We start from the raw sequence: 12,508 nt of genomic DNA on the forward strand, positions 1-12,508 counted from the left end.
GCCAAAGGGGAAACCTCCCAGCTCCCGGCTGCAGGGTGCAAGGGCTGCGTAGCTCTTATCCTACTCCCAAATGCTTTCCCAAAAGCTGCAGGATTCCGCTGGGGTAGGCACACTCCAGGGTGCAGTGGAGAGGAGAGGGGGTTCATCCCTGCTCTTGCTGCCGGACCACCCCCAGGGACCAACAGCCTGCATCAGCATCACTCTCAAGGCTGGGGTTTGGAATTTTCTTTACTGCAGTTTTTTCCCCTCCCCTCTCTCTCTCTCCTTCTGGCCTATTTTTGTCTTTTGCAGGGGCTCAGGAGTTTTCCTGAAACAGCTTTTCCGAAGGAGGCTACTCTCAGATGGACGGTCGGTGGGAAAGTCTTCGCTTCCCCCCGCCATCGCTCCTCCTACACGCCCCGCGCTGCTGCTGCTGCTGCTCGGAGCTGCAGCCGCTTTTTGGAGCATGCAGAGGAATAGAGCACCCGGGGGGGGGGAGAGGAGTAAAAATAGTCCCTTGCAGCCTACTGGGGCCCCGCTTCTCCCTGAGGGAGCTACGGCCAAGTAGGTTAGGTAGGACCTACTTCAATCCCCCCATACTCGGTGGAGGCCTTTCTTCCCCTGACCCCATTTGAAGATGCTGACTCCCGTGAGGAAGAGGAGGGATGGCTCTGCAGATCAACAGAGCGGGCTGCTGCCGAGACCCTTCTCCATCTCTGGGATGGTAGCCGGAGCGCAAGGGAAGGACAAACAGCCCGTGCTGCTGCAGGCAGGGCTGAATTTGGGGACCCCCTAGCCCCGGTGGGAGCACGGGAGAGCAGGCGGGCACCGGAGCCGGGCACGGAGCACTGGCGGATTTGCCCGGTTCCTTGCCTGGCACGCGGAGGGTGGGGAGCCGGGTGCGCTTACCGATGTTGGGGTGCTTCAGGAGGCGGCAGATCCGGGCTTCTCGTTCCAGCTTCTGGTGATCTGAAAGAGGCAATGGTCCTAAATTAGGGTCCGGGGAAAGGGAATAAACTGTTCTCAGCTCCTGCCGTGCAGGAGGAAACCTGGGGGGACGGAGCAGCTGGCAAGGAGCAAACCCACCCTTTTTTTTTTCTGCTAAAGAATAACGGGTTTGGAGACATGTTCAGCATCAGGGCCTGATGGACAGTATCCCAGCATGGATGCAGCCCCCAGCCAAACCCCCAGGCACCAATGCCATGGGCAGTCCTGGGCTTTGGTTGATCCTTCGCCCTCCCTTCTCTTTGCTGAACAACCCCCGATCCCCTCCCGAAAACCCCGGAGCTGCCGGGCTTATCACTGCCAGCAGCACTTGTTCTGTTTCCTCTTATTCAGACAAGCACAGGCAATCAGCAAGGACATTTCTGGCCCCAAATGGTACAATTTGAACAACAAAAGATAAAGCCGACCAGCGAGAGATATCAAGCTGAAACGGGGCTATCCGCTTCGCTCCCCTTCTCTATCCCCAGCGGTTTCACATCAGGTCTTTGCTCTCCTACATCGCAAAATCCTGGCTCCGAAATTTGCTTCACCATGGTGCCTGTCTCCAAACAGCCAGCACGGGTCCCTCTCCCCGGCTTTCACCAGGCTTAGGAATGTGAGACAACAGAGCTCTGGGCAAAGCAAGTTGAGCTGAGCCAAAAAAGCCTCCACCCTGGGGCAGCCCAGAATGAATTTTCAAATAATTTTGTTTCTTCTTCCATGTCTCTGCACTTTTCTCCCTCCTTATACCTGACCGAGCCACCCTGCACGGAGGTGTCTTGTCTTGAGGCATTTCGTGCTAGGAGGAACCCAGCAGCTGGGAGAAGCGAAGATATAATTAGGGCTGCTCGTCTCTCAGCACTACCACTGTTACCTTGCAGGTTCACACCCCAGAGTCTCGCTCTGCATCAAACCTGGGTGTCTCCGACCGCTGAGACGTGAAGGCAACACAGCCCCTTCCCTGCGGGGGCTGGAGCCTTCCCCAGGGCTCAATATCCCCCGTCCAGCGACGGCGGGGCTCGGAGTGGGCGAGTCACCCCAGGGCTTGGGGCGAGTTTTGCAGCCTGTGCTGGGATCCGGGAGCCAAAGGCTGGGACAGACTTGGTGGCCTCATTCAGCTCCCCACGGTGTTTCCCCCAACGGCGGACAACCTGCCCAGGGTGGGACGGGATGACAGGGAGAGGTTGGGGTTTAGGCTATTGCTTTTGACAACCAAAATGCATTGTAGGGTGGAGGACAGGGACAGGATGGAGGGACAGTGTGACCAGTGGGGCAAGCACTTATCTGGGGAACGGGGGAGCTGCTTTCTGCCTCCTCTTCTGCTCCTGCCTAACAGTGATTTTAGATGAGTCATTGATTGTCACTCTCTGCCTCAGTTTCCCCATCTGCAGCCTGAAGTCTGGGGCCAAATGGCCCATGGGGAAGCCCAGCGTTGTTGGTGTCCAGTAAAGCTTCTTTGCTTGCTTACAAGAGGCCAGAAATCACAGAAAGGGAGGTGAATGTGACCCCAAGTATGGCACCGCTCCGTGTGCCTGCACGCCGCTGCCGGCCGAGCCTTCAGCTGCACAGGGGCGAGCGTGGCCGCTGGCGGAGGGCAGAAGGCTGCCCCATCCCTTCCCTGCTACGAGCCATCCGACTCGGCTCCGGCTCCCCGGCTAAGCCACCACAGCAGCAGCGCTGTGCGGCCCCCCCCCAGCCGCTGCCCCCCCCCCTTTGTATCCTCGCAATCTGTCGCCACCAAAACGCCTGTGAAGGCAAAGCCCGGCACAGGCGGCTTGGCGGGGAACGCTGGGAGGCTGGGGAGGTTCGATAAACTGCAAACAGCACGGGGAGAGCGTGGGAGATCAGCAAAAACCAGGCGAAATGGAAAACGGATCAGGGAATTTAAAGGGGGGGCAGAGATGGGGGTCCCTCCAAAGGGAAAGAGGACAGCACTGGAGACCCAGTGGCACCCAGGAGGGGCTGGGAAAGGTGCTTATCCCTACGGGGTGAGGGCCAGGGACCCCTGCCCAGGGACCCCTGGCCAGTCCCCATTAGCAATGCCCCAGCAGGGCAAACCCCAACACATCCAGCTGGCCATGGAAGGATGAAGCTGGTGTGGGTGCGGAGGAGGCTGCCGTGCCTGCGAGGCTGCAGCGCCTGGGGATGCAGCCCCGGGCATGCCCCAGCATGTGAGCACCCGGTAGGAAAGGTCCTGGGGGAGCGTGGCCATCACTGCCCGTGGTGCCACGGGCTCAGCTGCAAAATGCAAGGGGAATTGCTGCCTGAAACGAGCCGCTTACCGCCCAGGGAGCGAAGGCAGCCTGTGCTCCAGGGGCTTTGCTCTTTCCAAGACTGTGTGGGTCCTGCTCGGGCAGATCTTCCCCGCCGTGACTGCACAGCAAGGATGGGCTGGACACGGGGGCACAGCCCAGGGCTGGGTCTCCGGGTTTGCGGTTTCCTCTGAGCATCGTGTGATAACAACCCCCGCATGGGGCCGCAGGCTGGCAGGGGACCCCCCTGGTTGTGCAAATGTCCGGGACAGGGCTTGCAGGGGCTTTGCACGTGGGTGGGATGGCTGTGCCGGGGCAGAGGGACAGAAGGAAAAAGGGACAGGGAGATGTCCCTCGGGCAGAGAGACCCTGCTGAGCTTAGGGGGGCAGCTGCCATGGGTCAGAGCATCCTCCCACCCACATGGCACGGCACGTCCACCACCCGGTGAAGTGCTGCCAGGGGCAGTGAGCCACAGCCACAGCCCCTCTCCTACCCCATAAATCCAGCTGCTGCCTGGACCGAAAACCCATTTCTCCTCCAAAAACTCCAGTTTCTTTCCTGCCGGCTCCCTGTGTCGGCAGCTGGGAAGATGTCTGAAGAGACCATGGGGATATTTTGCAGCTCCTCTCATCTTCCCCCCGACCCCTCTCCTCCCTGCACACCTGCCCTCCTACCCTTCGCGTGTGACACAGCCGGTGGCACATCCCGGTGGGACAGTGGCTCCTCGTGCCCCTTTGGGGATTGTTCCCAGCCTGGGGAAGCGCCATCCCCCATGCTAGCATTGCAGAAATGGGGGTTTCAAGACCAATTTCACCAGGCAGGACAGGGAAAATAACCCTTGTGAGATCTCTCCAGGGGACAGACGGACACAGAGCTGCTCCAGGGACAGCGCAAACCCCAGAAGAGGATGGAAAGGGGAAAACTGCCAGAGCAGGCGAGCAGAGGCAGGAGGGAACAGAGGGAAGGAGGCTCAGTCTGCTCTCCAGGCAGCCCGGCAAACCGGGAGGTGTTTGCTGCCCGTCCCGCTGCCAGCTGGGGTACACGGGCAGGAGCCGAGTGCCAAGGCCAGCACCACACACCTTGCCCAGAGCCTGGCTGGCTGCCCCAGGCTGGGAACCTTTGGCCTCAGAGGAAGGGAATGGTCCCCATTCCCAAACAGGGACAGGGACCAGCACGGGGCGGGGGGCTCAGTGTCAGTGCTGTGCCGCTTTGGCAGCACTGCGGGAGGGAGATTGCAAAGCACTGGTTTAATCTGAGGTCAGAAAGGAGTTTGTCACCATTTTCTGTGTTTCAGTTTTGCCTTCGGAGGTGAGCAGTGGCATCAGGGAGAGAAACTGAGGGAGGGAGTTAATTAAACCCTCCTGGCAGGGCGCTCGCTCCTGGCACCCATCCTGCGCTCCCCAACGCACCCGGACAGGAGGAGCCAGAGCCGGGGACACAGCAGCTGCTGTCTCATCCTCTCCATCCTCCTCATCGCAGCTCCTCTGCCAGATGCCTGGGGGCAGAGGGGTCCCTGCCTCAAGCAAAGGGCTGGATGAAGCTTTTCTGTGCTGGCTCAGCTCAGCTTTGCCCGAGGAACAGCCAGGACAGACCTGCCAGCACCTCTTCCAGCAGCAAAGCAGCCAACGTGCTCCACCAGAGCGATTAATTAGACAGCAATGAGGGGTGAGGGCCCATCTCCAGGTAGAAATTAAATCAAATCCCCACTTGAACAACATTCCCATTTCATTGATGTAGGTACACGAGTAAGGAAACCCGCAGCCCCTGAGAGCAGGCACGGGGGGGGTCAGCGGGGCCCTCTCAGGGAAGGTGATGCTCCCAAAATAACTGGGCTACCCAGCGCCTGAGGCTGGCAGCAGTTTAACTTGCTGCAAGGCTGTAACCATCATTTTGCCGCAACATGGCGTGCAAGGTGGTGGTATGGTCTCAGGGAGAGAAATGGGGTCCTACATCTCCCTAGCCAGTTTGGGGTCTGGGAGCCCCCCAGAGCCCTGGCACAGCCGGGCTGTGGGTGCATCCCTGTGATCGGCTGGGATGCGGTGAGCAGCCACCAAGACATCTCCTCAGGACGTTCACCCCATCCTTCAAGGAGCTCAGCGTGTACCACAGTGGAGACAGGGTGGGATAAGGAGGTCCCCCACCACACATCAAACACTCCCCACCTCGCTGCACATCAAAGTCATTGTCCCAGTGCCGTGCAGAGGGGACAAATTCCCCGCTCCGCAAACCCTGCTCGCCTCTCGCCTCCCCAAAAACACCCCCAGTACCTACCTCGAGCAGACAGCTTCTTGGTGTTGATGATCTTGGCCGCATACTCTTGTCCTGCCAACACCTTCACACATCTCCGGACAATGGAGAAAGCGCCCCTGGGAAGACAAGAAGCCGGAGGGAGAGGTGAAGGGCTCGGCACGGGCAAGGGCACGGCTCAGCCCTGACGTGCCTGTGGGGCGAGGGGCAGCCACGGGGATGGGAATGGGTGCTGGCTGGGGAAGGGGCTTGGAGAAAACATGGAGGGCTCTTAGTTGGCTTCCCTGCACCACTCTTCTTGGGGAATGATGGGGGAAGCACAGGTAGACCTGGGGATGAATGCAGGATTCGCCCCTCCGTGCTCCCCTGGGACACCCCAGGCTTTGTGTGCCTTTCCTCCTCTCCCTCCTCGGCTCTGCCCTACCTATCCCTTGGGAGAGAAGGGGCAGTGATTTGGCAGGGGTATTGGCTCCTGACCCACACCAGGATGGCTGCAGCTGCCACGCAGCACTCGGCCGCTTCATTTTAGTCTGTGCGTGTGGCTTTGCATGCTCTAGACCTTGCGATCACAGCAGCACTTTGCAGAAGCGGGTGCAAGCAGCAGCAGTGGGTGCAGGTGAGGGGTGCAAGGTCCCCCCAGCTGCAAAACTGTCACACAGGCAGGGACAGCCCAGGGGACCCTGCAAGCAAGGACCGCTGGAGCCGAACTGGACAGGGACTGATGCTGCTGCGGCTTGCACACGCGTGAACCAACGTGCAAGGGTCTCCTGGGGCCTGGCAGGCAAATGAGCATGGGTGTTTGGGACACTCCAAAGAAGCTCCTCTGCCCCCGTACCCCATACCCCGAGCCCTGCCAGCTCGTTGCACTGAAAGCACACCGGCACGATGCTGGGAGCTGCAGCATTGCACGCACACAGGCACACACACGCTCCAGCCCTGCTGAGCACAACCTTTGTACCCGGTTCCCTTTCCTGCCAAACCCCTCCAATCGCTAAAATAACAACTATCAAAAGCAATCCCACCTCCTGCCCCACCTTCCCCCCCGCTCCCAGTCGTCCGCTCCCGCTCCCTGCCGAGGAATAAAAGGCCGCAGGCTGGTGAGTGGCGGCGGATAATTGATTTTACCGGTGGGGGCGGATGGAGACGGGCAATTTGGATTTGAATGTGATCTTTAGGAGAACAGGCAAACGGCGGGGTGCGGAGGGATGGGGCTGGAGCCCCAGCAGAGCCGGCAGCCCACGCGCCCAGGGCTGCTGCACAGAGCATCACTTGCGGCACGTGCCAGGCAGGAGCCGGGGGAACAGCATCCCAGCGCTTCCCAGCCTCCCCGTCTTGCCGTTTAATTGTGGCTGCTGGAAGAGCTGAGCTGTTAATATCCCTGTAGTCTGGGGGGGATTAATTGGAAAGGGGGGGCAAAATGCTTTGTATCCAGCTTGCCATGGGGTGGGAGACTGGAGCCATTGCCAGCCCTGCAGTGCCATTCTCCCCATCCCGCTGGGAACCCCGCACTGCCTGGGGTTTGGGGGCTCCTGTGAGTCCCTGTGACCCATCTTTCCTATATTTTTCCTAAAGACACATGTGCTGCTTTTGCAGTGGCAGGAAAGTCCACAGCAGTGAGCGCGGCAAGCAGGGAAGCCCCCATGCCCACTGCCCCAGCTTGGGGTTTCTACCCCAGCCGCAGGGTTTCACTGTGGGACCTGACGTGGGTTTGGAGGGATGTAGGTGTCCCAGACCCCCTGAAGGCTGGGGACCCCCGGCCACTCCTGGTCCCAGTGCCCACAGCCACTCGCTCATCCATTTATTCGAGCTAAACTGAACGGCGGGGAAGGGGGAGCCGTGGGAAGCGGGATGCAGCAGGCGGGGATGGGATGCACCGCACTGGCAGAGTGCAGGGTTTCACACCCCCGGCTGCATTCATGGCTTTTGGCTCCTCCGGGCCTTTTTAACAGAAACCAAATGTCTATTTGTGCTCAGTGAAGTGCAAGCAAGACCCTGTGAGCCTGGTGGGTGGGGGGGACACAAAGTGCTGGGTGCAGGTGCAGGACACCCCAGGGTGCAGCACGCTTGCCATAGCCCTGTTCCCAGTCCCAGTCAGGTCCTGCAGGGGGTCTGCGCTGGCCAGGAACCCCTCCACATTGCGTGTTTGACCCCGTTGGGCGTTTCACAGCAGCCAGGCTCTACTCCCCGTGCCAGGCTGCTCCCGTGCTTCCCAGCCCCGTGTGGGATCTTCCCAGCCTGGGAGAAAAATCCCCCCTTGGCTCCATCTAAATCCAGCATCTCCTTCCCTGCAAATGCAGGCTTCCCCTCCTGCACCAGGGGCTTACAGGGCAGCGTGGGCAGAGCAGAGAGTGCCAGGCAGGGAGCTCAGCTCCATCTTGGTGCAAGAAACCCCTTTGGAAGGTGCCATGCCCTGTTCCCTGGCCGTGGGCAGCGGAGTGGGTCCCTTCCCTCCCTCCCAGGGTGCTGGCCCTTTGGATGGGGCCAACCCCCGTGGCAGCCGGCGGCCCCCATCTCTGCCTGGCACGGAGATGGAGCATTCATCCCAGACAACACAAGCACATCCCAGTTTTAGCACTGGACAGGTACATCACCCACAGGACCGTGGGTAGCAACCATGTCTGATGGCTGCCATTTCAGGGTGACGCTGGACCCACAGCCCAGCAGCCAGCCCTGTCCCTCCAGCCCCGAGCCCTGGCACTGCTGGGTCCAGCCCTGCAGCCCCTGTCCCTTGGTCCCCCGGGCCAGGCATGACCCCACGCCTTGTCCCCACGGCCTCCCCCTGCCAGCCCGAGCAGCGGCTCTGCCACCGGGATGCTCTGCTTCTCCCTTTTTCACACCTTCCCTGCCAGCGCAGGGCTGCGCTGCTGCTGCCCTCCCTCTCTCTTCAACACCTCCTCCTCCTCCGAGGCATTTTATCTCCTTTCTAGAGAGAAGCGTGTGGGCTGGGGATTTTTTGTTCCTCCATATATTTTTTTTTCCCCCTTTTAATAAAACCCCTCTCCTGCAGCTCTGGAAGCGGAGGGGCTGATCGTACCGCTCGGCACGGTAATTGTCTCCAGCCTCTCCCTGAACCTGCCGCGGGGGCGGATTTGGAGGCGCCGATGGAGCTGCACTTCATGTTTGTCCTACTCCGGGGGGCCGTGGGCAGGATCCTCTCCCTGTCGTCCCCCCCCAGCGCTGCCCCCCGCCCTCGCCCCAGTCCCCTCTTGCAAGTGTGGGGCTGCGGGGGGGATCGGAGCAGCCTCTCACTTGCTTGGCTTTGCCGGGGCTGCCACGGGAGAAGGTTTTTCCCAGCTCCATGTCCCCCACTCAGGACGGATGCCCTCCCCATGCCTGGGAGGTGCAGGGGTGCGCCAAGGGCTCATGCCCCATGGGGCAGGCTCTGCAGACCCCCCCCCCATCTCTGTCCCCCCCAAAGCCCTGTCGTGGTGCTACCAAGAGCTATGTGGCATCTTAAACCCCTGACTTGCCTGGGTGTCAGGATGGGTGACAGCCGAGGAGATGGCAAAGGAGCAGGGTGGGTGCAGCAGCCTGACACCCAGCACCTCCCTCCTGTCAGCCAGGCTCGGGGACACCCCGTGTCCCCCCTCCAGCAGACTGTCCCAGTCCCTTGGGGACAGCAAACTCAAGATGGAGCCTTTCTGCTCCGAGCCCCGCTGCTCCCCTTCGGGGTCTGGCTGGGGGAGAGCCATGCTGCCCACCCTGCCTTGCCCCTGCCGGGATGCCCCCACCAGGACCGGCACCGGGAGCATCTCGCCAGAGGAGGAACGCTGCTTCCCACTGCCAGTGGCTGCCACAGCAGAGCAGAGGTGCAGCACTTCGTCCTGATTTCTCTCTCTAAGCCCACAAAAGCGGAAATTTCCCCATGGGAAACCACTGATTTTTGAATGTGCCAGGATGTGCTGGAAACCATCCTGGTGGAAAATCCCCAACCCAGTGCCTTGACCAGCCCAGTGAAGCCCCTCGCTCGGGAACATGCCTCAGTGCTGCAGTGGTACCGGCCCCCCGGAGAAGAAGGGAAAGCTGTGGGATGCTCCGAGCTGGGGATGCTGCCCCGAGCCACCGGCCGAGTCGCGCTGCCTCTGCATCACCCCGGGAGGTCTGGTGGGCCGGGGTGCGAGGCTCGCAGGGCGCTGGCGAGCCGCTGCGCCAGCTTTGCTCCTTTATTCGTGAACGTGTTAAAATGCATCTGTCGAGGTGGTTTTACACTGTAGTGCCGGGTCATACAGGCAGCCCGCAAGTCTGGGTGCTCAGCCGTCTGTGTCAGCACCCACCTAGCAAAGCATTGCATCGCAAATGCCTCCGGGATCCCTCCTGGTCCTCCCCCATCACACCTGGCCTGCAAGCTCCCCTCCACATCCCCACAGCCACGTCTGCCCAGCCAGGGCCCAGCAGCCTCCCTGCAGGCACCCAGCAGCCGCTGCCTCTCCTGCCCACCCCCTGCCCACCCGCTGCCACCACCACAGAGCCTCAGAGCCCAGAAAAGCCGAGAAACCTCTGGAAAAAACAGGTCCCAAACCCCACCTTGTCACCAGCTCCCCAGTGCGTACCCATGCCCCTGCCCGCAGTGCCGGCTGGGACTGTCCCTGCTTCAGGGACCTGCTCCCCATCCCACTGCTCCCCACCAGCCCCCCCGATGCTTGAGGGGATGGACATGCATGTCCTGGGACCGGGGGATCCACTCGCCTCCAAGGAGCTGCACTTTGTAGCAGCAACCTGGTCCTCCCATTTGGCTGGGGAATATTAACTGCATTCAGCCTGGCACAAAGTCCTCCCCTGTTTCAGCCTCTCGATTTCTCCATCTTTGTCCTCTCCTTTCTCCCTCACCCCCGTTTCGCACGCCCACGCGCATGTGGGCGCACATTTAGGCGCAGGCTGTCCTGCGCCCGGGCGATGCGGTGTTGCGGTGCTGGAGCAAGTGCCCTTGCCTACGGATGGACACAGCTGCCCATCTGAAGCATGGGCATCAGTCACCCAGCACAGGCACCCCGAGCATGCCACCACGTCGCTGAGCCACTCCGAAGGGAACACGGCTGCACGCCCCAGATTTACACATCAGCTCTGAAAAAAGGCACGGAAACCAAAACACAGGCACACGCCTGCTCACTTCTGCACCCGTTTTACAGCCACATGCTCAGCAAGACATGGAGCATCCCTCTGCCCCACAGAGAGGACGTGAAATCTCCTGCTCCACCCTGGGGTGCTCAGAGCCCCCCAGGATTGCCTCGCCATGCACGGGCATTTTGCACACACATGCACACACGCATGCACCCTGATCCAGGCACATGCGATGACACCCGGACCTGCCGAGCCGAGCCCTCGCCGGCAGGACAGCCGGGTCAGGCAGGGCTGTGGCTCACCTGGGGGGGCACTCACGCTGGGACAGGGGTGGGAGACACCCCGGGTCTGTCCAAGAGCTGCTGGGATTCACCAGGGGCTGCCAAGCAGGCTGGGTCTCCTGCAGGACTAGCCAAACCCCGGTGAATCCACACAGAGAAATTCCCTAAAGAAATGTAAGGAAAAGCCCGCTGCTTTGGCTTTCCTCCCCAGCTGTCCCGAACCTCCTCCCAGCTGGAGAAGTTCCCGGGGGAGCCGGCAGCATCCTCTTTTGGGAGCGTTTTTTCCATAAGAAGGGCAGCCGCCCCTCCCCGGGCAGCTCCAGCCCCCTGGGGTGACCCAAGCCCCCAGCCGAGCACCCATCAGCAGCCACCCGAACTCGGGAAGGGACAGAGCGGGCAGGACTGGGGCTGGCAGCCCCCATCCTAATCCGAGCCCCCCCTCACCACTCCCTGGTGCCTTTGCTCCGTGCCCGTCTCCTTTCCCCCATCTCTGGCGGTTCCCAGCACCGCCGAGGCTTTTCCCCAGCTGGGGCACAGCCCCAGTTCGAGCATCCCAGCCCCGTCTCCAACTTACTTGCCCAGTTCCTCGAAGAGCTGGTACTCCTCGGTGAAGCGATTGCAGGTGATGGTGGCCATCCCGAGGGGCTGGAAATGCTCCCTCCCCAGTGCGGAGTTTGGGGCAAGCAGCTCTCCTCTCGCTCCCTCCCTCTCCGTGTGCTCCCGGGGCTCTCTCCTCGCCGAGGTAAATAAGGGAATATGTTTGATTGACAAGCCCGGAGATAATGATGAGGGCAATTTGTCTTCTCAGCTTCACAAGCCTTCGTCAGCATCCCCGTCCCCATGGCGACCACCGCTGCCAGAAACGCCCTGTTTCTGTTGCCGGGGCAACTGCTTCCCAAACCTGCCACCCGCCCGTGGGGACCAGGGCCCTGCTGGGGACCCGGCTCCGGGGGCTGCCCGGGGGTCACCCGCCTGCTGCGGGGGTGGGGGAAGTCTAAAACGCAAATATTAAAGGCAAATTAAAGGACGTGGCAGTGGTAGAATAATTGGGGCAAAAAGGGTTTCCATGGAAACTGTGGTTTTCATGTTGCAGGAGGATGCTGTCGCCCCGGCAACTGCTTCCCCCCCCCCCCTCCCCAAAATACAGGTCCTGCTGGTGCCCGCAGCGGCATCCCTCCGGGGTCTGGGGGGCTGTGGGACGGGGGACACGCTGGGGCGGGTGGGAGCAGCTGGAGCAGAAGTGTGTCAGGAGAAGCTGGAGAAACCATGGCAGGTCCCCAGGTCCCCAAACCGGCCCGCCATCAGCCGGGGTCCCCGGGGGGGCTGGCCCCGATCGTTCTGCAGGGGAGGGCTGGCTGCACCAGGGAGCTGCTCCCCACTCCCCCCTTTGCCTGCCAGCTCTCCCCACGGGCCCCGGGGCTGCCGGGGGAGCGGGTCCCATGGGTCCCCCCCGCCGTGGGGTGAGCAGCTTGCCCTAAAGCACAAGCTAGAGGGGGAGCAAAAAGGCTGTGTCTTGGGCTGGTGTTTCCCTGCGGTGCCCAAGCCGGAGCACAAAGAGGGGGGGATTTCAGAGTGGGGGTAGGAGGATGGTCTGCCCCCCCTCCTCGAGCTTTTTGCTGCCTAGTGCATTTAACATAAAAAAAGCACAAAAAGGGCAATACAAGTAGAGTAACAAGGTCCAAGACTGCAGGGGACAGGCTCCCCTC

At 61.2% G+C, this 12,508-nt stretch overlaps 1 protein-coding gene across 3 annotated transcripts in view; it reads right to left on the reverse strand.

Annotated features, from left to right (window-relative positions):
* The window catches only part of CAMK2A (calcium/calmodulin dependent protein kinase II alpha), a 33,820-nt gene extending 22,163 nt beyond the window's left edge, over positions 1–11,657 (reverse strand). For 2 of the 3 annotated variants that reach the window (XM_052816650.1, XM_052816649.1), the window contains exons 1-3: positions 11,377–11,657; positions 5,488–5,582; positions 889–948 (exon numbers count right to left, since the gene is read on the reverse strand). In XM_052816650.1, coding sequence (XP_052672610.1) covers positions 889–948; positions 5,488–5,582; positions 11,377–11,438 — 217 coding nt within the window. In that variant the 5' untranslated portion in view covers positions 11,439–11,657. The remainder of the gene's footprint in view (positions 1–888; positions 949–5,487; positions 5,583–11,376) is intronic. The other variant, XM_052816651.1, reaches the window with a different exon arrangement.
* Between the last annotated feature and the right edge of the window lie 851 nt (positions 11,658–12,508).

The sequence above is a fragment of the Harpia harpyja genome, chromosome 20, assembly GCF_026419915.1.
Source record: "Harpia harpyja isolate bHarHar1 chromosome 20, bHarHar1 primary haplotype, whole genome shotgun sequence".
Classification (NCBI taxonomy): Eukaryota; Metazoa; Chordata; class Aves; order Accipitriformes; family Accipitridae; genus Harpia; species Harpia harpyja.